The 25,619-nt window shown below is 51.4% G+C and overlaps 1 protein-coding gene across 4 annotated transcripts in view; it reads right to left on the bottom strand.

Moving 5' to 3' along the window:
- Window positions 1–23,271, bottom strand: part of LOC125432374 (amino-terminal enhancer of split-like) — a 63,298-nt gene extending 40,027 nt beyond the window's left edge. Inside the window, exons 1-7 of one of the 4 annotated variants that reach the window (XM_048495838.1) lie at window positions 22,777–23,270; window positions 18,567–18,664; window positions 17,852–17,915; window positions 16,116–16,160; window positions 8,605–8,667; window positions 7,145–7,219; window positions 4,582–4,705 (exon numbers count right to left, since the gene is read on the bottom strand). In XM_048495838.1, the coding sequence (XP_048351795.1) occupies window positions 4,582–4,705; window positions 7,145–7,219; window positions 8,605–8,667; window positions 16,116–16,160; window positions 17,852–17,915; window positions 18,567–18,664; window positions 22,777–22,800 (493 nt within the window). In that variant the 5' untranslated portion in view covers window positions 22,801–23,270. Of the gene's footprint in view, window positions 1–4,581; window positions 4,778–7,144; window positions 7,220–8,604; window positions 8,668–16,115; window positions 16,161–17,851; window positions 17,916–18,566; window positions 18,665–22,776 lie in introns of all 4 variants that reach the window. The other 3 variants (XM_048495836.1, XM_048495837.1, XM_048495839.1) reach the window with 3 other exon arrangements.
- Window positions 23,272–25,619: the final 2,348 nt, after the last annotated feature.

Here is a 25,619-nt window from a genome sequence, read left to right as displayed (position 1 = left end):
AAAGGGCTTTTTGCAAACCCCTCTCAATTCCTTGTTCCTGGGTGATCAAAACCTCAAGCCCAGGAACTGTTTCTTTGCATCTTTCTCCTACATCTTTCCTATGGATGTTATATTTATGACTATAATTGTGAATTTGTTTGGGTTGCTTTGCAAAAAACCCACATATTCTTTAGGATTTGGTGGATTGGGATTGTTTTACAAACAAACATCCTGTACCTGGGACTGTGACCTCTCCCTTCTCCTTCAAGCCTTCGGGCAATTCTCTGCCTTTGTGTCTGCTCTTAACACCTTTGGAATGTTGCAAGTGATCGCTAGTCGGAATAGCCAACTGCACCCAAGCTGAAAGCTTGGGCTTCAAAACAAATCGAAAAGAAAGGGGAAAGGGTTCTCTCTCATCTACTCCAGTCTCCAATCAAGGTCCTTCATCCAGCAGATCATATCCAAAGTACGTATTTTCCTCTAAACCTAGACTCGAAAGCCAGCGCCATCAAACCCCTGGGGAAAAAAAAAGCCGCTGCTTGTCTTCTTCTCTCCCACACACAGATTTCCCAACCTCGGGATAGCTCAACTCAATCCCCTGGGAGAAGGAAAGCCGGGCCCTATTGAGAGGGGCACGACGTTCTCAGCCTGGGGCCGAGACAGGAGGGACCCTCTGGAGCAAGCACACCTATTCTTTCCACAAGGATCATCACAGCCCCGCCGGAGGCTGGCTACAATTCCCCTGGGGGGAACGGCAGTTCGGCTGGGGCCAGCTGTGGCCTCAGAGGTTGATGCCACAGGTTGTTGCCGCTCCTCATCTACAATCGCTAGCTATTCTCTCTCCCTCTCTGCTCCCCTTGGCTGAAGCTTGGAGTTGCAGTTTTCAGGGACATCTCCTGATAGATTAACCCTCTGGAACTCTCCTCGCTGTTTTCAGCCAGCTTGAATCGATGTTGGAACATGCCTTCTCTCACAGCTCTGCTCGTGAGAGTCACTGGACTAGCAATGCTAAAGACTACTCAGTAGCTCTTGCTCCTACACTGCCTTGGAGGAAATCCATTGGACTCTAACGCCATTGCCCCTTTGTAGAAGCTTGGTGGTCAAACAGCAAGCAGCCACACATTGAATCATTATGCAGCTGCCATGGGGCCGCTGCCTGGCCCGCCTTATATATTCATCTAGCTTATGTAGTATTGTTTATCAATGTTCATTATCTTCATGTATATGATGGTTGGAATACTGTGACCCAACTGACTGTTGAAATTGTTGCATGCCTTGAATTTAGAAATTACACTATTTGCTATTTTGTTGCGTCCCCTCAGCCATCCGGGCTGCCGGGACTCTGCTGCCACCTCACCATCAGTCTCTGCCCCCTCGGCTCCACCCACGGAACCCAAGCGCCGGCCGTCAGCCTCCTCTCCCCTTTGAATCCCGCTTTGTTGGAGCGTTTTACATGGCTGCCCCCCCTCCAAGGCGGAATTTGTCTCCCTCCCAGGGAGTCCCTGGACTCTCGCTTCTCCTACAACGCTTAAGACTATTGGTCGGCTGGCTCTGTGCTCCCGAAGTCTATCACATTACACCCATCACACTTGGCTCTGGGATGCCCTGGCCTCCGGGAGCAGCAGGAACTTCGCCAAGCTTAATTTCTAGATGGAATTCGTGTCTGCTTATTGATTACTTGGCTATTATTACCGGCATCACCAAGGTTGTAGGAAAATGTACATAACATGTGTTGCTTCAATCTCTCTGATAATTCCCAGTTGATTCATATGAAAGCAAGCGCGAGTTGCAAGAAGTTGTATCCAATCTGAAATATGATCGGTTGCCCCATTGGTGGTCAGTCCCTCTGGGGCTGGCTACCAATGGTTAAGCGTGCTATTGTACAGCTCTGCATTGGTTTGATTGTATGCGCCTGTCTGTCGTCGGATCTTTGTTTTATTCAATGTGTATCTAATATTATCGCCTGTAACGCGGTGTGTAAAGGAAGCTCCTCGAATTTCCCTTACCTCAAGCAACCAAGTTCTGGGATGTTACACAAGCAGCTCCTGGTCAGCTTGGACTAAACGGCGGAGGGGACAAGCGCCCCTTTAAATCGCCCTCTAGCATTTCGGGCCTTCTAAAATGTAAAAAAGGAGGGAGATGTAGTAATGCACTGCTGACTCCAGCAGCACCGGTAGAACGTTGGCACACGCGCGCTCCTACGTCCTTCTGGTCGCGCCGCCCCCCCACGCCTCATCCGCCTATGAGTCACAGGTCAGGCACTATCTGGCTCAGTCACCGGGTTCCCGGGACAAAGGGACACAATGGTCTTGCCCCCAGGTGGAGGGATTAGCCCAGGACGCTTACGGGCCCTTCCTCCTGCTAACGTGCAGTGCAGCTCACAGGGTGAGATCATGCATGACCATGCCTTGCCTGCCGCCTGCCTTGACCCATTGGACTGTGACCCGACCATGCTTGGGCTTGCCGCCCACATTGCCCTGCGGGGTCAGACCCGGCCACGCCCCTGCCTGCTGACAGCACACAGGCTCCACCTCCAGTGCACCCCCACATGACCTGTCCGAGTGGCACTCGGGACTCCAGTCCCCTGCCTAGTTACGCCACTGCCCAAAGACTCAGGCAGAGCTAATTTCTAACCCAGCTAGCCTGACCGCTGCTGCTGGGGACTGAGCATAGGACGTTCCTCACGCAAAGCTGGGTTCGGCCTCTGCAGCTGCCCCCTGAAACTCTATTCTGTTTAAACTCTGCAGCTCTCAAACGGAGCCGCTTGGCCCCGATCCCAACCCTGGGCTTGACTAACTCGCGACTGTCTACCAAAACTGCGGTAGTTCTCCAAAACCTCAAGTAGAGAATTCCCCCCCCCAGCCCTGCAACCAAAGAACTTCAAACTGTGAGACCCTGTGCACCCAGTCCAGAACACCAGCTCATACAGAGATGCAACAGGGAGCCTCTGCAGACTTCTACTTCTGTTTCTGCTTTGAGAGCAATTGTCCTTGGGGCTGAAATCTAAATAGTTTTGTGGGGGGTTACACACACACACTCTCTCTCTCTCTCCCTCTCTCTCTCTCACACACACACACCGGGTTGGGTCCTCAAGTACCCCAGACCCTACTACATTTTTTCCTTTCATGCAAACTCTGCGGCAGTTTTAGAACTTCTCTGATAATCTCCTTTCTTGCAAATATTTCCCAGTCATTTGGACAATTACCAGGTACTTAATCTCCGATCTGGGAATGAAAAACTGCACTGCTCTTTTTGGTGCTAAATACAACTTGGTTGCTCTAAAAACTTGAGCTAATATCATTTTTTCCCCCTGCCTTGGAATAACTGAGAAGAAAGCCGGCTCAGAGTATTTATGGATTTTAATCTATGCCACTAAAAACAACAACAACAACAACCGTGTAACTCTCTTATCTTTTTTTTTAACACTGGGTCCCTTATACCAGTGATGGCGAACCTTTTTGAGACCGAGTGCCCAAACTGCAACCCAAAACACACTTATTTATCGCAAAGTGCCAACACGGCGATTTAACCTGAATACTGAGGTTTTGGTATAGAAAAAAATGGTTGGCTCCAAGGTGTGCGTTACTCAGGAGTAAGCTTGGTGGTAGTCGGTGGCTTTGCTTTGAAGCAACCGTGCAACGCTTCGAACAGGTGAATCACGACCCTAGGAGGATTTACTCAGAAGCAAGCCCCACTGCCAGCAACCGAGCTTACTCCCAGGTAAAGGATCAGGCTTTAGTTCTTCCCATGAAAATCAGTAGGGTTTAATAGCGCTTAACAGGGTTACCTACACTGCTTCCCCAAAACTAGCTCTTAGGTTTAATGCTAATAATCTCCCTGAAATAATTATTTATTTTTATTTATTTATTTATGGGATTTTTTATACTGCCCAACCCCTGGAGGGCTCTGGGCGGTGCACAACACAGGTTTAATACAATATATACAAACAAAACCCCGTTTGATTAAAATTAAAATTTAAGAATTTTAAAACACAGCGGTGAATTCAGTAAAAATGGCGTCAGCAATAACCCCAATTAAACCCTCCCAAGAGGGGGAAACAGAACAGGAAGTGGGTCCCCTAGATGATAGGGGGACTCCGAAACCGGAGGAATAGAATAGAAGGGGCACCTCGATCAGCGGCTGGACACTCCAAAAGCCCGGTGGAACAGCTCAGTCTTACAGGCCCTGCGGAATTCACCGAGGTCCCGCAGGGCCTGGACAGCTGGAGGAAGAGTGTTCCACCAGGCAGGGGCCAAGGCTGAAAAGGCCCTGGCCCGAGTGGAGGCCAGCCGCATCATTGAGGGGCCAGGAACCACCAGTAAATTGGCCTCTGCTATTATCACATGACAAACTCTGTGCACAGAGAGTGCCACCTCTGGCACCCGTGCCATAGGTTCGCCACCACCGTCTTCTACTGTTTAAAAGCCAGCCTGCTGCGTTTAAATGGACTTGTGGGTCTTTTAAAATAGACCTTTAAAAATGTAAAAGGATCAAATGCGAGTCCTGCCACGTGCCCGGGATTTGAGTTCAGGATGAGCTCTCGCCATCCACGAAAGTATTACGCCAGCCCTCCTGACCCCTTGCCTCGCCTCCTGGTCTTACCTCGGTTGTTCTCGGGGTCCGGAGGCCCTCTTTCGTCCTTCGAAGTCAGCTGGGACTGAGCCGCCAGCATGCCGGAGAGAGCCAGCAAGCCAGAGGTGCTGCTGACGCTAGCCAAGGTGGAGGCCTGTGAGCCCGAAGGGTGAGGAGTCAATGGGATTGGAGGGGCATGATGGGAAAGGTGCTGGAGCTGCTGCTGCTGGAGATAAAACAAAAATCCCTAGGGAAACCCTGCTACGGAAGGCCCCTCCCACTTTCTCAAGTCACACCCACCCATGCGACCCTTCCGGATTCTTCCTCCAGAAAACGACACGTTCCTTTTTGGCCAGTTTCTTCCCTTCCTTTTCACTGGCTTAACCAGACTTGATGAACCATTACCCACAGTTATCAGCCAGGTAAACGTTGCAAGAGATCAGCTGCGCTAAGCAGAGTGCCTTGCAAGAGCTCAGCTGTCACTAAGGAGTCTGTATTTGTCTGCAACCCAGCGACATTACCGTAGCTGCCAACACAGGAAGGAGCATGTCTTCAGAGGAGAGTTCAGAAGAATTCTTTTATCCGGCAAGTTCATTAAAAACTAGCAAACGTTGTTGGTTATAAGCAGCGGTGGGATCCAAAAGTTTTAATAACAGGTTCCGATGGTGGTGGGATTCAAACAGGGGCGCCGCCGCACACACGCCCCTCCAGCCCCTATTGGGCAGGGAGGTTGCTTTAGTAACCCCTTCTCGGCACTCAGAAAAAAATTAGTAACCGCTTCTAGAGAAGTGGGGAGAACGGGTTGGATCCCACCTCTGGTTATAAGGAACATTTAAGTTGGCCTTTTAGGCTTGATTAAAATAAAAAACTAAAATGAGTAAGCCTGTGTTTTGCAACCAGCGGCATCCTTTGCTGACCCAGGATAAGGGTCAGGCAAAACCAAATTTCACAAAAATAGGAAAGCTGTTCTCACAGGGATAATCAAGGGCTTCTGGAAGTCCAACTTTTCAGGCAGCTGCCCGTTGTATCTCTGCATGATTCACTGCTCCTTGCCTGTTCCCAGTCAGCCTCCCTTGGCGAGCAGGCCCATTTGTTGTGCATCTGGATGATTCAATAACTCCCAATGCAGAGACACAGGCCTGAAGAGTTTCGCCTTCAGGGGAGGTTAACTAACATGTCTCTGCGTGAGTCTCTGTTGCAGCTTTGCTTGCCTCCGCCCAATTAGAAGGCGCCTCTAAAAATAGCTCACACAGTGGAAATGTTGGAGATGAACTCTTTCTCTCTCCAGAAGTAAATGGTGTGTGTGGGGGGGACTGGGGGGGGGGGTGCTGGAACGGGCCTCCGACTTAAGTGCCTCTCCAGTCATCTGTTACTTACCCCAATATGGATTCATATAACCAATAAGTTGCAAGACCTAGCTGTGTCCCTTGTTGATCTTCTTCTTATGACTGCTAATGAGATATACCGTCTCATAAAGCAAAGACTCTTCGAGCAGGACTTCCAGAAACTGACGGCACAAGCAAATAAAACCGGCTCTCCAACCCATCTGCATATTTTGTCTCGTTTTCCCACTCCTGCTAACTATCTACATCTCATAAGAACATAAGAACTAGCCTGCTGGATCAGACCAGAGTCCATCTAGTCCAGCATTCTGCTACTCACAGTGGCCCACCAGGTGCCTTTGGGAGCTCACGTGCAGGATGTGAAAGCAATGGCCTTCTGCTGCTGCTGCTGCTGCTGCTCCTGACCACCTGGTCTGCTAAGGCATTTGCAATCTGAGATCAAGGAGGATCAAGATTGGTAGCCATAGATCGACTTCTCCTCCATAAATCTGTCCAAGCCCTTTTTAAAGCTATCCAGGTTAGTGGCCATAACCACCTCCTGTGGCAGCATATTCCAAACACCAATCACACGTTGTGTGAAGAAGTGTTTCCTTTTATTAGTCCTAATTCTTCCCCCCAGCATTTTCAATGAATGCCCCCTGGTTCTAGTATTGTGAGAAAGAGAGAAAAATGTCTCTCTGTCAACATTTTCTACCCCATGCATAATTTTATAGACTTCAATCATATCCCCCCTCAGACGTCTCCTCTCCAAACTAAAGAGAAGCAATCTCCTACATGAGCCCACTCTGAGACGCGCTGTCACCTTAGCCAGATGCAATGTTCTTCCTTCTACCAGACGATACAACAGAGAGCACCTTCTTCCATCCTCCGATAGATCTTGCACCTGCAATCCTGGTCTTGAAGAAACCGTCCATCATGTTCTATTATACTGCCCTTTATATGCTGTAGAGCGGGAAAGACTACTTAACCCTCTCTTAGCTGATCGAGGCAACACTACAGATGCTGTCAAAACGTTGTTCTTGTTAGACAGCAACTCAACTGCTACCATCGAACAAACTGCTAGATTCTTGCGTGTTGTCCTCACTGAACGTTCCCAAATGCTTAGCAGAATCAATCCCAATTCAGTGGCTTAATATCCCACCTCTCATGATGCTTGTTTTTTTTAAAACTTTTTTACCAGCCAATTTTAATTTCCATTGTATAATTTATATATATATATATGCCATTAAAGCTTTCATCACATCACTTACCCCAATAATACTATTTAGCTCTCCCATCGTCACTTGCTTGGCCCGCTCCATGGCCTGCAGGACCTGCTGTTGATGCTGCACGGACAGAAAATAGCCATTTTCGGAAAGGGCATCCATGGATTAAGGCAAGCAAGGTGAAGTCTGCCAACTTTGCGGTTGGAAATTCTTGAAGATTTCGGGGAGGGCGTTTGGGGAATGAGGGTTCAAGAGGGACCTCAGCCGGCTACGACAGCATCAATCCCGCCCCCCCCCCCCCAAAGAAGCAATTTCCTCCAGGGGAGCCGATCTCCGCAGTTTGAAGATGAGTTGTAATTCGGGGAGATCTCCAGGAAACGCCAGGAGATTGGGAACCCTCAGCTAGATCCATCCCAGGCTTAATGAATGGATAAAGGCTTAACATATAAACGAGAAACCATCTAATTCAGGAGTCTGCAACCTGTGGCTCTCCAGATGTTCATGGACTACAATTCCCATCAGCCCCTGCCAGCATGGCCAATTGGCCATGCCGGCAGGGGGTGATGGGAATTGTAGTCTATGAACATCTGGAGAGCCAATTGGCCATGCTGGCAGGGGGTGATGGGAATTGTAGTCCATGAACAACTGGAGAGCCAATTGGCCATGCTGGCAGGCGGTGATGGGAATTGTAGTCCATGAACATCTGGAGAGCCAATTGGCCATGCTGGCAGGGGGTGATGGGAATTGTAGTCCACGAACAACTGGAGAGCCAATTGGCCATGCTGGCAGGCGGTGATGGGAATTGTAGTCCATGAACATCTAAAGAGCCATAGGTTGCAGACCCCTGGTATAACCTATGCAGTGCATTTTTACGCAAAAGCAAGAATAAGAGTTGGATTTATACCCTGCTTTTCTCAACCGTGCTGCGTAAGGTGGAATGAAGTTGACAGTTAGGGGTGGCCAATTGGCCATGCTGGCAGGGGCTGATGGGAATTGTAGTCCATGAACATCTAGAGAGCCACAGGTTGCAGACCCCCGATCTAATTGTACCTTTGTAAAGCACTTTCAGTGTTCAAAATGCTTTACATATTATAATCCTTCCAGCCACCACACAAGGTGAACCAGTAATATTATCCAAGTGTTGCTCACTGGGAGGAAGAGAGGAATCCAAGAGAGCCAGGAGCCTGCCAGACCAGTGCTCATAATACATGAGTAAAAGCAACATTTTGACACAAGCGTGAGCTCAGGTGAGTGTGCATGTCAATCATCACAGCCCCTTGGCATCTATTGGTCAGGACGCCGGGATTTGGGATCAGGTCGAAACCTTGCAGCATGATTGGACAGAATCCCGCCTTTGATTCCCCTTCCGGAAATCTTGCCCCACCGCAAAATGTCTGCGCGCTGCAAAGGATTCTGGGCCACGCTCTCGAGAGCTAGCCGTTCAGAGCAGCAGCCTGGCCTTCTGGCCTCCCGATTCCCCGCTCATGCTTTTAAAATCTTTTTACCTCTTGGGTCAGAAAAGGGATGATCTGGGCACAGATGGCACTTAGCCGCTTTACGATCTCAGCCTGAAATGGAAAAGAGGTACGGTCAAAATCCTACAGGCAAGAGCAGATTGGTCACTAATTCAGACACTCGTCCCTCTTGGGACACAGAAATTCAGAGCGTGAATTCTGATACCATCCATCCAAGGGGTTGGGGGGGATAAGAAGAGTAGGATTTATATCCCCCCTTTCTCTCCTGTAGGAGACTCAAAGGGGCTGACAATCTCATAAGAACATAAGAAATAGCCTGCTGGATCAGACCGGAGTCCATCTAGTCCAGCATTCTGTTACTTGCAATGGCTCACCAGGTGCCTTCGGGAGCTCACATGCAGGATGTGAAAGCAATGGCCTTCTGCTGCTGCTGCTCCTGAGCACCTGGTCTGCTAAGGCATTTGCAATCTGAGATCACGGAGGATCCAGATTGGTAGCCATAGATTGACTTCTCCTCCATAAATCTGTCCAAGCCCTTTTTAAAGCTATCCAGGTTTTGTAAGACAGGACTTGTTTGTAAGACAGGACTTGCCTCTACAAATGCCATGCTGACTCTTCCTCAGCAGGTCTTGCTTTTCTACATGTTTTATAATTTTATCTTTAATGATAGATTCTACTAATTTACCAGGAACAGATGTCAAACTGACTGGCCTGTAATTTCCCAGGTCCCCTCTAGACCCTTTCTTAAAGATTGGTGTGACATTGGCCATCTTCCAGTCTTCAGGGATGGAGGCAGATTTCAGGGATAAGTTGCATATTAATGTGAGAACATCAGCAATTTCATGCTTGAGCTCTTTAAGAACTCTTGGATGAATGCAATCTGGGCCAGGGGATTTGGTAGCATTTATTTTATCAATGGCTGCCAGGATCTCCTTTCCCTTCCCCCCTCCACAACCTCCCTGTGAGGTAGGTGGGGCTGAGAGAGCTCCGAAGAACTGTGACTAGCCCAAGGTCACCCAGCTGGCGTGTGTTGCAGTGCACAGGCGAATTTGAATTCCCCAGATCAGCCTCCACAGCTCAAGCGGCAGAGTAACAGGTTCCCATGGTGGTGGGATTCAAACTGTGGCGTAGCGCCAATGGGGCTGGGCGGGGCACGATGGGGGTGTGGCCGGGCATTCCGGGGGAGGGGGATTCCTGGGTGGGGCTGTGACAAGGACGCAGCCGCTGCGCCGGTCCTTGGGCGGGAAACGAATGCACGCAGGCGCAAGCGCAGGCTGCCACGCACGCCGGAGCACCTCCTGCTAGACTGCTTCAAGTTCTGCGCGCTACTGCTGAGAGGAGGGGCGTACCCTGTTTCCCCAAATATAAGACATCCCCTAAAAATAAGACATAGTAGGGGTTTTGCTGAAGTGCGAAATATAAGGCATCCCCCAAAAGTAAGACATAGCAAAGTTTTTGTTTGGAAGCATGCCTGACGTACAGAACACAGGAAAAATAAGACATCCCCTGAAAATAAGACATAGCACATATTTGGGAGCAAAAATTAATATAAGACACTGTCTTATATTCGGGGAAACACGGTAACTAAGGCAAAAATCACGCGGCAAAATCACCCATTAGTCACCCCCTCTCAGCACACACAAAGAATTAGTAACCGACTCTCGGGAACCTGTGAGAACCTGCTGGATCCCAGCATCCATCTGAAACAAGAGTATTCCTTTTGGATATGGAGATAACCTTGTTCTTCAACGACGGTTGAAATTTCAGAAGCCGGGAAAGGGGAATTTTTGAAAAAGTTCTAGCGACCGGGCAAAGCTTTGGGGCTGTGGTGACCTCCCCCAGACTAAATCCTGTTTGAAGAGAAGTGTTTGGATTTATACCCCGCTTTTGCCAACCATAAGGAGTGTCAAAGCGGCTTAAAACGCCTTTCCCTTCATCTCTCCACAACAGACCCCTTGTCACGCAGATGGGCTTGAGAGAGTTCTGAGAGAACTGTGACCAGCCCAAGGTCACCCAACGGGCTCCATGTGGAGGAGCATGGAACCAAATCCAGTCCACCTGATAAGAGTTTGCCACTCATGTGGAGGAGCGGGAATTGAACCCAGTTCTCCACATCAGAGTCCACTACTCTTAACCACTACACCACGCCGCCTCCGGAGAATTCTTGGGGTCTAGAGTCCATCTCTTCCACATCAGGGGGACTTCTTGGTGCAAGCTAGCTCCCCCAACCACAATAACACGGGCCTCTCCCCAACCTGCAATTTGCCCCTTCGCTACACCATACTGGCATTTGCCCCTCCCAGTGGTGGGATCCAAAAATTTTAGTAACAGGTTCCCCTGGTGGTGGGATTCAAACTGTGGCGTAGCGCCAATGGGGCTGGACAGGGCATGATGGGGGCGGGGCATTTCTGGGTGGGACTGTGGCAAGGACGCAGCCGCTGCGCCGGTCCTTGGGCGGGAAACGAATGCACGCAGGCGCAGGCTGCCACGCACGCCGGTGCCCCTCCTGCTAGACTGATTCAAGTTCTGCGCGCTACTGCTGAGAGGAGGGGCGTAACTAAGGCAAAAATCACGTGGCAAAATCACCAATTAGTCACCCCCTCTCGGCACACCCAAACAATTAGTAACCTACTCTCGGGAACCTGTGAGAACCTGCTGGATCCCACCTCTGGCCCCTCCCCCTTTTTCTTATCTTTTCTCCAAGTAGGTGGCATATATGATTATCACACCTGCTCATTTTATGAGCACATATGCATAATTTCTGACTACATTAAGCTAAGTTTTAGGAAAACAACATCCATTTGCTCTATGTATTGCTGAAGGCTTTCATGGCCGGAATCACTGGGGTGTTGTGGGGTTTCCGGGCTGTATGGCCGTGTTCTAGTAGTAAAGCAAGTGGAGTATATATACCTGTTATATATACCAGGTATTTATACTCCACTTGCTTTACTACTATCAGATCCTCTGAAGATGCCAGCCACAGAGGCAGGCGAAACGTCAGGAGAAAATGCTGCTAGAACACGGCCATACAGCCCGGAAACCACACAGCACTCCACTACATTTACTCTGTTTTAATAAACACAGACTGGGGGGCACAGCAGAATTAGGATCACCTGACAGCAGCATTTGGAACGATTCCCTTGATTTTACTCTCCGCTTCCACGAGGACTAGAAAGCCGGATCTTGGTTTGCATAGTCGGCTTCTCAGCCAGCCAAGTTCTGGGTTCCAGTCTCCAGAGGCGTAGCTAGGGAAAATGTTGCCTGGTGCAAAATCTGAGTTTTGCTGCCCCACCCCCATGTGTTTTTTTGTATTTTTAGTGTTTTTTCAGTTTTTGCCCTGCAGGGGGCGTAGCTTTTAGGCTAGCACCATCAACATTTCAGGGTATCTTTAGGAGACTCTCCTGCTGATACCACCCTGATTTGGTGAAGTTTGGTTCAGGGGGTCCAAAGTTATGGACTCTCAGAAGTGTAGCCCCCATCTCCTATTAGCTCCCATTGGAAACAATGGACGATGGGGGCACTCCCTTTGGGAGTCCATAACTTTGGACCCCCTGAACCAAACCTCACCTAACTTGGGTGGCATCATCAGGAGAGCCTTCTGAAACCCCACCCCCCCTGAAATTTTGGTGCTGCTAGTCTAAAAACTGTGCCCCCTGCAGGCCAAAAAAAAGAAAAAAACACTAAAAAATACAAAAAACAAACCTAAAATTTTTGCTGCCCCCCAGGCGCGCGCCCTGTGCAACGTGCACCCCCAGGTCCCCCTGTAGCTACACCTCTGCCGGTCTCCCATGTCGAAGGCCTTTTAGAAACTGCCGTCACGGACTGTTCGTTTTTGAAACGTCACTTCCATGCGGTCTAGACCAGAGGTGGGATCCAGGAGGTTCTCACAGGTTCCCAAGAGTAGGTGACTAATTATTTGTGCGTGCCAAGAGGGGGTGACTAAATGGTGATTTTGCCACGTGATTTTTGCCTTAGTTATGCCCCTCCTCTCAGCAGTAGCTCGCAGAACTTGAAGCAGTCTAGCAGGAGGTGCACAGGCGTGCGTGGCAGCCTGCGCCTGCGTGCGTTCGTTTCCCGCCCAAGGGCTGGTGCAGCGGCTGCGTCCTTGCCACAGCCCCGCCCAGGAATGCCCCGCCCCCGGAATGCCCGGCCACGCTCCTGTCGTGCCCCGCCCAGCCCCATTGGCGCTACGCCACAGTTTGAATCCCACCACCATGGGAACCTGTTACTAAAATTTTTGGATCCCACCACTGGTCTAGACACCTGCTGTAGGGCACCCTCCCCAGGAAGCAGGAATCTGCGCCCTCTCTCCACGTTCCCAGCATCTTTCAAAAGTAGCAGGCGCTCAAGGTTCGGCTTTCTGAGGGGGGGGGGCGGCTCATCTTTCCTTTCAGAGCATGTGGGGATAGGGCCAGGTTTCTGTATGTGGGGCTTTCGAAAGCCAAGAGCGAAAGAGCAGCTCCTGCCAGAAGTCTCCCCAAACAAACAAGGGCACGGGGGGGGGGGGGGGGAGGGGGGTTGAGAGAACCACGCTTGGCAACGAGGGCCAGATGGAGGCGGATGACAGTCTGCTTGCCACTCGGTTGGGCGGCGCGCCAACCTAATTTCCCTGGCAGCCGGCCCCTCAATGGCTGGATTGATAAAAGCCGGAGACAGAGAGGGAGCAAAATTGCAGCTGGAAGGAAAGCGAGGTCTGGGGGGAGGGGGAGGGGGGGGGGCGAGAAATGTGTGGCCAACCTTGGGTGGGAAGGAGGGGGGGCAGGAAAGCAGGATAAGAGGCGTGATGGATTTCAGCGCCGTCGGGGTTTTTGTTTTTTTATAAAAAGGATCTCTCTGCTGAGCTCTGCGTGTCCCGGCCAGCTGGATCAGAAAACCCAGCTAAATTGAGCCCTACCCCGGCCAGTGCTTGCCTACCCAAAAGAGTTCCATTAGAGTCAAATCTCCATCGAGCCCCACTTCCTGGAACCGGTGAAGTCACTGTCTAGACCAGAGGGTCTCTGAGCATGTGCTGCATGCCAGGTCTCCATGATGGACTAGCCACCGTTTTTGGGAAAACAGCTTCCACTCCACGGACAAAGAGGACAAGGAGCTGGTAGCTGTGGAAAGAAGCCCTCCCCCCCCCGCCCCCCACTGCTTCTCAAAGCTGCTGCCTGCCCCTAGGGAAGGGCCTTCTGCACATGCTCAAGGAACCAGGCTCCTTTTCCATCCAGAGACTGGTGCTCTGCACATGGGCAGTGGCCGTCTTCCCCTTACGTGCAGTGGCGTAGTGGCTAACAGCAGTGGTTAAGAGCAGGTGTACTCTGATCTGGAGGAACCGGGTTTGATTCCCAGCTGTGCCACTTGAGCTGTGGAGGCTTATCTGGGGAATTCAGATTAGCCTGTGCACTCCCACACACGCCAGCTGGGTGACCTTGGGCTAGTCACAGCTTCTCGGAGCTCTCTCAGACCCACCCACCTCACAGGGTATTTGTTGTGAGGGGGGAAGGGCAAGGAGATTGTAAGCCCCTTTGAGTCTCCTGCAGGAGAGAAAGGGGGGATACAAAGCCCAACTCCTCCTCCTCCTCCCTCCCCTCCCTCCCTCCTCCCTCCCTCTTCTTCTTCTTCTTCTTCTTCTTCTTCTTCTTCTTCTTCTTCTTCTTCTTCTTCTTCTTCTTCTTCTTCTTCTTCTTCTTCTTCTTCTTCTTCTTCTTCTTCTTCTTCTTCTTCTTCTTCTTTTGTCCCATCCCCCTGAAACTGCCACCTGCCCAAGGGGGAAATTACTCTCTGCATGTGCACAGACAGAGGGAGGCCTCCCACAGACTTCTTGAGAATGGCACTCTGTCCGTGCTCAGACACACAGCGGGGGGAAAAGAGCACTTCTGTCCTTTTTGGACACAGAACTACTCCTAGAACAAAATAAGCACCTGCCTGTCGGAATGCACCCCTGGAACGTCGCACCTGCCAAGAAGCCCGCTGCTCAGTCCAGAACGGTTCTGATTTTTTGCATCCAGTCCCGTTTGGGATCTTCCCTGCTTGTCCGGCTCTCTGATCCTTAATGCCCCCCTCAGCAGGTGTAGTAGTTAAGAGCAGGTGTGCTCTAATCTGGAGGAACCGGGTTTGATTCCCAGCTCTGCCGCCTGAGCTGTGGAGGCTTAGCTGGGGAATTCAGATTAGCCTGTGCGCTCCCACACATGCCAGCGGGGTGATCTTGGGCTAGTCACAGTTCTTCGGGGCTTCAATCTCTCTTCAGTCTCTCTTCAACTCCTCCTTCTTTGCAGCCCCTTCTGCCTAGACCCCCCCCTCCAGTCATTATTTGAATCCCACCACCATCAGAACCTGTTTGAATCCCACCACTGGTTACAGCTCAGGGCATCCGTGAGTGATCCAGGAAGCAGGATGGCTCACCCCCGCTCTCCCACTCCTCTTCCAAACTCCAGCTCAGCCCCACCTCCACTGAGAGGCAGCATGGTGTAGTGGTTAAGACCGGCAGACTCTGAACTGGAGAACCGGGTTTGATTCCCCACTCCTCTGCATGAAGAAGAAGAAGAAGAAGAAGAAGAAGAAGAAGAAGAAGAAGAAGAAGAAGAAGAAGAAGAAGAAGAAGAAGAAGAAGAAGAAGAAGAAGAAGAAGAAGAAGAAGAAGAAGAAGAAGAAGAAGAAGAAGAAGAAGAAGAAGAAGAAGAAGAAAGGAGGAGGAGGAGGAGGAGGAGGAGGAGGGGGAGGAGGGGTTTGGATTTATATTCCCCCCTTTCTCTCCCTCAGGAGACTCAAAGGGGCTGACAATCTCCTTGCCCTCCCCCCCCACAACAAACACCCTGTGACGTAGGTGGGGCCGAGAGAGCTCAGAAGAACCGTGACTAGCCCAAGGTCACCCAGCTGGCATGTGTGGGAGTGCACAAGCTAAACTAGTTCACCAGATAAGCCTCTGCAGCTCAAGTGGCAGAGTGGGGAATCAAACCCGGTTCTCCAGATTAGAGTGCACCTGCTCTTAACCACTTCACCATGGCATTAGTTATTCCCCCACCCCCAGTTGAAATCATCCCATTACCCATTACCCTGGCCGGGGTCATCGCAACACAATTTAGCATTCTAACTGCTGCCTCTTCCTCTCCGTGAATTATGTCCTTCTAAACAGAGGTGGGATCCAGCAGGTTCTCACAGGTTCCCGAGAGTAGGTTGCTAATTATTTGTGTGTGCCGAGAGGGGGTTACTCATTGTGACAGGGCGGGAAACGGGAGCGCCCCAGAAGGCCGTGCGCTCCTGCGGCTGCGCATGCGGGAGGCTGCCGCGCTGCCTTGCGCCCCAGAAGGCAGTGCGGCAGCCTTCCAAAAATCAGGGCACTTGAAAAAAACCCGCGGGACGCGGGACAAATTGTTTTAAGGCGGGACTATCCCACCAAAAGCGGGACGTCTGGTCAGCCTAGCATAGGTCCCCCTCGCTTCGGCCCTGCATTGCCCCGGTCATGTAAGAAATGGCCACAACAACCAACCACTGACTCGGTCCTAATACTCCAATTGCCACCTGTTACATCTGACTTCCTCTTACGTTGAAGAGTCACATACCTGCTTATGCATTTCAATATTCAAGCCATAGGACATTTCGTAATACTGGAATGGAAGAACAGAAGGCAGCAGTAAGCAAGGGGAGAAAGAACGCACGGGAAGAAGCGAGCCACATTATATTATGACAACTCATCCTCAAAAAGCTGGATCGATCAAGGTCCATCTAACCCTATACTCATTTGGGTCTGGAGAGCCCACAGAAATGGCCTGTTTCCCATATCTGGTATTCTGAGGTTGACTGCTTCCGTTTATGGAGGTTCCACTTCGCTATCAGGGCGAAGGGCCGTCAATTGACCCAGCCACCTGGCATTCATTTTAAAAAGTAATCAAATTTAAAGGCCAATTCCGCCCGCTGATACGTGCCCACCCCCACCCCCACCCAGCTATGGAATTAAGATACCAAGAACTTTCCCGTAAAAATTAAGACAGCAAAATTTTAAAACCATGGGGTCTCAGAAAAGGAAAACAAAGAAAAAGAGAAAACTAGAAAGCCAATAAAATTATCATTTTTTTGATTCTGTAGTTTTTTTATCCTGGAAAGATACAAACTCAGGAGGTTGGATCTTGCTACACTTGAGGAGAGACTGAAGGAAATAAGATGAGCACAGAATGAATATTCTGTGACTTGTGTGACTTATGCATAATTGAGCACGTTTGCATAACCTTTCTCGTTTTCATTATTTATCCCACTTTTTGACCTCGTCCTTTTTCTCTCTCTCTCTTCCTGGTGTCACAAGACGACACCAGCCGTATTTAAGCCCTCAACCGGGCTTCAGAGATTTCGGCAGATGGTCGGGCGATGCGGTTTCTTTCCCAGTCACGAACAGCCTGACAGTTGAAACGTAGGATATAAACCTGCTAAATTCGTAATGAGGGCTAGCTGCTCGCGCTCCCTTTTTTTAAGAAAAGCTGGAGATTCCCAGAAAGCAGCACCGTTCGCCTGAACGTTGCTTATCAGGAGATACAGATGTGCTGATCGACAGGGGCCCGATCCAACGTAAGAGGGGCGTAGCATGGGCCTGTGGGCGCTCCCTGGACATTGCAGGAGATGGGAATATTTTGCACCCAAGCCCTAGCCTTGAACACTCTCCATTCTACTGCGCCTTGCCAACGAAGGAGTTCCATTTCATGTGACTCTGACGGGAGAGCAGTGGCGTAACGCCCATGGGGACAGGGGGGGAAATCAAATGACCACGGGTGAAAGAGCAGGGGGGGCGCAAAATTGCCCTCCACCTTCCTCCTCCCCTGCGCCGACCTGGCTCGGAAGAGCCGGGTTGGCACGAGGGAGGCGCCTAAAGACAGAGCCGGCCTGCTGCCAGGAGCTGGCCTGCTGCCGCGGCACCCATCCAAGCGGTCTCCTTCGCTCCCCAGGCCCTCGGGGGCGGGGGTGGGGGCAGCTCGGATAAGCACTGCGGCAGCAGGCTGGCTCCTGGGCCGCTCGTCGTGGCACCCTGCCCCCCCACCTCCCTGCAGGCTGGCTTCTGCCCTACCCAGGGCCTGGTGAGGGCAGGAGGCAGCCTGCAGGGAGGCGGGGGCTGGCTCGGGGGAAGTAGCTCTGGTGCTGCGGCAGCAGGCTGGCCCAGGAGCCGTCTGCTGCTGTGGTGCCCACCTGAGCTGCCCCCGCCCCTGAGCCCCGCCCCTGGGCCTAGGGGCGCCCGGAGCAGGTGTTGTCCCCCAGTGCCATTCCCCCCTCCCCCCCGATACGCCCTCTGTGGGAGAGACAGCCATTTGCTTACCATCACATAATGCCGCTGCATCTCCGTCTTCTCACTTGCCAGCTTTTCACATTCCAGCTTCAGGCTGCAAAGACAGAGAGAGAAACAGATTCCCCAGTCACTTCCCAGCAATGGCGTAGCGCCGAGGGGACTGGGGGTGTGTGTGTGACGCACCAGGCGCGCGCCAGTGCGGGGACGTGATGGAAGCGTGGTGGAGGTGTTCCGGATCATTCCGGGACATGGTGGGGGCAGGCGAGGGCACGGTGGGGGTGCAGGGTGCACTCGTGCCCCGGGCGTAGGTCCCCCTCTGCTTCTTAGCTCTGACTCAGTTCCTGATGATATTCACCATCAGTTGGTGGAGCGTGGCCCCCATATGCCCCCCCAGGCAGGATCGTACCAGCCTTTTCTCTCCCACACTTTTAATGTTGAAAGAAAGGAAAGAGAAGGAAGCAGCTGGTATTTAGAGGTATATTGCCTCTGAACAGGGAGGCTCAATTTTAGCAATCAGGTCTCTCATTACAGGACAACATGAGCCCTTCGGGGGAGGGCGGTATATAAATATAACAAACAAACAAACAAAACAAACAAACATATTGAGGCCCTTCTCTGGTTTCCAAGATCTCAGCAACCTGCGCTTAATACAGTTCTGAGCCTTTCTTCATGGGCATGAGGACTAGAAACTTGGTTTTAAAAAGCGGAGTCTCTGAGCGTCGGATGGGGAACCCCAATCCCGTACCTGTGATATTGAGCTTGGAGGAAATGGAATTCTTCTTTAATCCGGTCACAGATTTCTAAAACGGAAAATTTGAAGGGTTGCCCAGGCTGAAGAGAAGTCTAGAGGAAGGGGGGGGGGGTGTTAGAGAAATATTGTAAGGAAGAATCTTTCAATAAAGCTGAGGACACTAAGGTGTGATTCAGAACACAAACACACACACACACACACACACGTCTGAACTCCCTTTACTACAGTTTTAGGCAACCAACGTTCACATTGTCCTCCAACACTTCAATCATCTTGGCCTACCTTGCAGGACTGCTTGTTGGCAGTGGCATATCTGCCTAGGGACAAGGGGTACCCCTTGTCCCCGGGCGCCACTCTTCTGGTCACGTGGGGGGGCACAAAATCGGCCCCCACGTGACCAGGAAGTCCTGCTGTCTCGTCGTTTTCACGTGCCTCGACTCGCCTGAGGCACGCAAAAAACGACGAGGCAGCAGAACTTCTTGCTGCCTCCAAGCTCCCAAGCTCCCAGCCGGCAGCCTGCAGTCTCTTCTGACCTCCCCTCCGGGCAGGCCAGAAGAGACTGCAGTCCCAGCCTCGGAGACTTTCTTTTATAAGCACTGGGGGTGGGGCTTCAGGAGCAGGAAGTCCCACCGCTCCCTGCTCCCCAAGCCCCACCCCCTGGGAACCCAGCTGGCAGGGCGAGTCTTTGGGGGGGAGGTGGGCACCCTAGACCTTACCCATGTCCATGGTGACATGGGCGGGGTCGAGGGCAGTGGGGGTGGAGCCTGGGGCATCAGGAGGCGGAGCTAGGGGGCTGGGGGGCAGGACCCGGGGGGGCGTCCTGGAGACAATTTGTCTCCGGGCGCCATTTACCCCTGGTACGCTTCTGCTTGTTGGGAATACGAGATGATGGGCTACACCAGGGGTAGGGAACCTTTAACACTCAAAGAGCCAAGAGAAGCACATGGATGCGCCCGCCCTGCTGCCTGCGGGGCAGGCAAGGATGAAGCCGGCGGCTTCGGCCTCGCCAGCCACCGGGAAAGCGTCTGCCCCGCTCCAACGGGGCGGGCAAGAGGGGAAGCCCGCGGCGCGGCCCAGCAGACCGTGGGCAGTTGGTGCGCCCGCCCTGCTACCTGCAGGGCGGGCAAGGATGGGGCCGGTGGCTCGGCTCATGGAGCCACAGTGCAAGGGCAGAAGAGCCGCATGCGGCTCTCGAGCCGCAGGTTCCCTACCCCTGGGCTACACACTCTAAAATGTCCTGCCTAAAGTCAGAGATATTATTAGTAGTGTTCTAGAAATCCTTCCACATGTAGCACAGATAAGGGATTCCCTGGGTACTCAGGATTAACTAATCTGGTCTCTCTCTGAGCAGTGGATTCCTTTGCTGCCATTCGCTCGGGCTGAAAACCTTGAATCCCCTGTCAAGAGCAGAGGGGGTTGAGGGTCAGGTGGGTTCGAACAACGCCGGGAGCCCAGTTCACCTTTGCCAGCTACAGCGGTTTCAAGATTGCCGCTGCCAGGAAAAGAAATAAAAATAAAACAATTCGAACACACAGCTTGAAACGATTTTGCTGAACTGATAGCAGGATAGACCTCTGACCTTCCTGTGCTTTTAAAGCACCTGCGATTTGGGACTTGTGTGTGTGTGAGTGTGTGTGTGAGAGAGAGAGAGAGAGAGAGAGAGAGAGAGAGAGAGAGAGAGAGAGTGATTAGATGCAATTTGTCAGTCAGGAAAGGGGAGTTTCTGATCCCAATCCTCACTCTCCTGCAAAGCTCCCCAGATGAGTTTAGGCCAGTTATGGCTCAACCTAGCCTGCCTCGCAGGGAAGTTGCGAGGGTAAAATGGGGAAGGAAGAAACAGGTACACCAGACGGAGTTCCTTGGCAGAAGACCGGGATAAAATGTGATAAAGGAACAGCAGAGCCAGGACGGATGCCCTTGAGCATGCGCGGACTGCTTTCCCCCTCAAGGCTACTGGGGTCGCGTAAGGAGTCTCAGAGCTCCAGTGTGTACCCCCCAGTCCTGAAGAACAGGATAAAAATGTCCACTCTGTATGAATCTCAGTTTAAATTATTGGGGGAGAGGAGAGGGGGGGGACACCTTTTGGCCCCTGTCTTTTGCAGGGTTGTGAAAAGGTTAATAAGGCATAACTAATCTGCAATCTTGAGGCTCGACCCTCCTCCCAGCGATAATTCTTTTTCCAAAAAATCCAGATAAATGTGTCTGCAGCTAGCGGTAGCTCTGCCTGCCCTTGCTGCTAATGGAATTCACTATCATCAGTTATAAAAGCATCCACAGACACAGCACCGTTGAAAGTTTCACGGGCATCCTCTAACTCCCCCCCCCTCCAAAAAAAAGCCACCAGCAGCCAAGAAGTGTACATGTGTACACTTAACACACACACACACCCAGTTTATCTAAGGAACTGTGGGAGGGGAGTTCAATGTTGACCAAATGTAACCCACCCCAGTTTCATGTACAGCAATTCCTAAATTTTGAAGCGCATGAGACAATCAAACAACCAAAGGCTCCCGTCCCCCAAAAAATGCAATAGCAGAGGAGGTTGTCTTTTGCCTCTCTGTCTGATTCCCTGCTCCTGACTTGCCGTCTTCCCCCATAAGACGCTGCTCTTCAACAGGCGCTGAGCGCACTCCCTCGGATGTGGGCGACCACAGCAAAAAACGCCTGTCCTGAACCAACCAACCCACCCACCCAATGAACAAGATTCCTGTTGCATCTATGCCTCATTCACCGTTCTGCAAGAAGCAAGAACAGCGACTCAAGCAGAGCCATTTCTCTGAAGACGGGCAATCCTTTACCTAAAAATAAAGCTTTCGGAGCAGGACAACGAAGTAGGTCTGCAGTTATAATGCCGGGTTGAGGGTTTCTTCGAGGCTTCGTTTTCAGAGTTCCCCGTTCCCCCCCAACTGCAATCTTTTTTAAATGGCACCAGACCAATCCCTGGGAAACGACTTATTTTAGTCCCAGTTGAATTCTCACCCAGCAGAGTCCACAGCCCCAATCACCAGCACCCAGAACGGTCTGCCAACCCCAAACCAGGGGCGTAACGAGGCAGCCCTGGGCAAACTGTAGCCCTGGGCAAAACCTGAGTTGGATGCCCCCGCCCCATGAGCGGCCACTCCAAAGTTATGGGCCCTCAAAGGGGGTGCCCCATTCCCCATTCTTTGCTAAGGAGATGGGGGCTACCCTTTGAGGGTCCAATAACTTTGGACCCCCTGAACCAAACTGCACCAAACTTGGGGGGGTGCCATCATCTCCAGATGACACCCTGAAATTTTGGTGCCGATACATCCAAAAAGGCGCCCCCCTGCAGGAACATCGTAGAAATTTGCCCAAGAATCTTTGTTCTGCATTGAGTTTTCTGCATTGCTGTCCATGGGGGTTGCAGGCTGGGGGGGCACATTTCTGAAGGCACAGTCTCAAAACTTTCAGGGTCTCATCAGGAGACTGCCCTAATTATACCCCCCAGGTTTGGTGCAGTTTGGTTCAGGGGGGCCAAAGTTATGGACCCTCAAAACTGTAGCCCCCATCTCCTATTAGCTCCCATTGGAAACAATGGGGGATGGGGCACCCCCTTTGGGAGTCCATAACTTTGGACTCCTTAAACCAAACCTCCCCAAATGTGAGGGGTAGCATAAGGACAGTCTCCTGATGATACGCTGAAAATTTGGTGCCGCTAGCCTAAAAACTGCGCCCCCTGCAGGCCAAAAATGGCAAACCAGTAAAAATACCCAAAAACGAACCCTGCATTTTGATGCCCCCCACAAGGTGATGCCCTGGGCAGCTGCCCACCTTGCCCAATGGGCATTACGCCCCTGCCCCAAACGTAACCCCTTTCCCTGTTGCGGGGGTCCTCAGGCAACCCCCGAGGGGCCCTCTTGCTTCGAGGCTGGGGGACTCATCAGCAACACGGTTCCCATTAGAGAATCTAAAGCATGCAAGGGGCAGACCGCACAGGTACGGCTCCATCCCCCAGTCAAACCAAAGCAAAGCATATTTCTGCCTACAACATTTTATCATCCTGGCACAGTTAAATCCCACCCCCACCTTCCATATCAACAGTCTTATTATTGAACAAGCTATTTTTTTCTTTCGTGAATCCCTCCCCCAGCACACACTGTATGATTTCTCTAGTTTGAGTCAAAGCAAAGCAAATGTGTGTTTGATTCCCCCCCCCCCCTTCGCTTTTACCCAAAATACTTACAGCATGCCGTCCTTGAGAATACATCCTGGGGGATTCCCCCCCACCCCTAAAAATGATGGTGGGGGGGCAGAGAAACCCTTTTCCTTTTGTCAGCTCAACCGCCAAATTATTTTTTAAAAAAAACAGGAAACCAAAAGAGCCTCCAGTGAAATAGGATTTTTTTTTTAAAAAAAAAAAACAGAAAGAAAAAAAATCTATTTAATTCGGGGGTTTGGGGGTTTTTTTTGCAGAAGATTCACTACTCTAATTGCCAAGCGAAAAGGTGGTGGGGGGAAACCCTTCCCGGGCAGTCTGGGGGGCCGTTTCCCCCCATTGAGCACACAGCAGGGGAAGGGGAAAAAATAGATATATACAATCTCTTCAAAGGGGGGGGGGAGCAAGAACAGAAGGTCAGCCGAAAATCTGGACGGATTTCAACAGCAGTCCCTGGTTGGAATGAGGATTGCTTATTGGCAAAGGGAGGGGAAAATCTATCAAAACTGGAGCCCTTAAGGTGGATCCCACTCCCTGATAACACAGCAAATCCGCACCCAAATGTGTCTCAGCCCCTCTACGCCAGAACCACTAGAACAGCTGTGGCGAACCTATGGCACGGGTGCCAGAGGTGGCACTCAGAGCCCTCTCTGTGGGCACGCGCAGAGTCCTCCCCCACATAGATCTAGGCTGGTCTGGGCTGCTGGGCTCGGTTATTAGCATTAAACCTAAGACCTAGTTTTGGGGAAGCAGTGTAGGTAACCCTGTTAAGCGCTGTTAACCCCCACTGGTTTTCAGGCGAAGAGCTAAAGCACAATCCTTGACCTGGGAGTAAGCTCGGTTGCTGGCATTGGGGCTTGCTTCTGAGTAAACCCTCCCAGGGTCGTGATTCACCTGTTGGAAGAGTTGCACAATTGCTCCAAAGCAAAAGCCACCGACTACCACCAAGCTTGCTCCCGTGTGGCTCGGAGCCAACTTTGCAACTTTGGTGATTGGTGTTTGGAATATGCTGCCACAGGAGGTGGTGATGGCCACCAACCTGGATAGCTTTAAAAGGGGCTTGGACAGATTTATGGAGGAGAAGTCGATCTATGGCTACCAATCTTGATCCTCCTTGATCTGAGATTGCAAAGGCCTTAGCAGACCAGGTGCTCGGGAGCAACAGCCGCAGAGGGCCATTGCTTTCACATCCTGCAGGTGAGCTCCCAAAGGCACCTGGTGGGCCACTGCAAGTAGCAGAGTGCTGGACTAGATGGACTCTGGTCTGATCCAGCAGGCTCGTTCTTCTGTTCTTCTGTTCTTCTTATGCAATAAATAAGTGGGTTCTGGGTTGCAATTTGGGCACTCGGTCTCAAAAAGGTTCGCCATCACTGCACTAGAACCACTGGTTTTGTCCGGGTCTCAGGTTTGGCAAGACAGTTTGAAAGGTGGCAAGATGTGGGAGAAAAAACCACTTCACCCCCCTTTTTGTCAAGAAACGGCAACAACGGCAGACTTCAGGTTCGAATTCCGCTTTTGTTACAGGTTTTTGGAACAGCTCTTTGTTCTTCAACCTCGCACCCCTCCCCAGCATTAGAAGAAGAAGAAGAAGAAGAAGAAGAAGAAGAAGAAGAAGAAGAAGAAGAAGAAGAAGAAGAAGAAGAAGAAGAAGAAGAAGAAGAAGAAGAAGAAGAAGAGAGGAGGGAGGAGGGAGGAGGAGGAGGAGGAGGGAGGGAGGAGGAGGAGGGAGGAAGAAGAGGAGGAGAAGTTTGGATTTTATATCCCCTTCTCTCCACAGGGGAGACTCAAAGGGGGCTTTACAATCTCCCCTGTGTGGCCAGTGGGTGGGGCTGAGAGAGTCTCGGTGAAGCTGTATGACTAGCCCAAGGTCACCCAGCTGGGCGTGTGTGTGGGAGTGCACAGGCTAATCCTGAAATTCCCAGCTAAGCTCTCCACACAGCTCGAAGGCGGGCAGAGCTGGGAATCAAACCCGGTTCCTCCAGATTAGATACATGAGCTCTTAACCTCCTACACCACTGCTTCTTAGGAGGATAAATACAACTTTTATTACTTAAAAGCATTAAACCTCAGCACCACACTTTGAGAGTTTTTCAGAGTACGTTCCACATATGTGGCTTGCAGTAATCCACGCATCAGTCTCCTGCTAGGGAGGCCAATGATATTCTCCGTACCTAGAGCCAGAAAGAACAGGAAGAGTACCACTATGTACCACAGTGTGTAACCAGACTTCCCTCTGTGATACCCCTCTGAAAGATGCCAGCTCGCCGAGATGCAGAGCTACAAACGTTAGGGGAACACGACATCCGACCAGACCACGGCCACACAGCCCGGAAAACCCACCCAGAACCAGTTGAATCCAGCCCGCGGTGAAAGCCTTTGACAATATATTACTGCTATGTTTGTTTATCTGGGTTGCCAGCGTCCGATTGGAAAATTCCTGGGAACTTGGGAGAGGGCGAAGTTTTTAGGGGAGAAGAGAGATCTCTGTGGAGTATATGCAATGGCATAGAGTCCATAATTCAAACATAGATATTTTCTGTAGGGGACCAGATATTGTTGAAGGCTTTCTATGGTCGGATCACCGGGGGGTTGTGTGGTTCCCAGGGCTGTATGGCCAGACGTGTCCTAGTAGTATTTTCTCCTGACGTTTAGCCTGCCATCTGTGGATCCATCTTCAGGATCCTCTGAAGATGCCAGCCACAGATGCAGGGGAAACATCAGGAGAAAATGCTACTAGAACCCGGCCATACAGCCTGGGAGCCACACAACACCCCGGTGATTCCGGCCATGAAAGCCTTCAACAATATCTGTCCCCCCCCCCACCCCCCCCCCCCCCCCCCCCCCCCCCCCCGACCCCCCCGCCCCCGCCC

This window comes from Sphaerodactylus townsendi, linkage group LG05 (genome assembly GCF_021028975.2).
Source record: "Sphaerodactylus townsendi isolate TG3544 linkage group LG05, MPM_Stown_v2.3, whole genome shotgun sequence".
Taxonomy (NCBI): Eukaryota; Metazoa; Chordata; class Lepidosauria; order Squamata; family Sphaerodactylidae; genus Sphaerodactylus; species Sphaerodactylus townsendi.
Note: the sequence above shows the minus strand (reverse complement) of the source record. Positions and strands in the feature narration are given on the sequence as shown.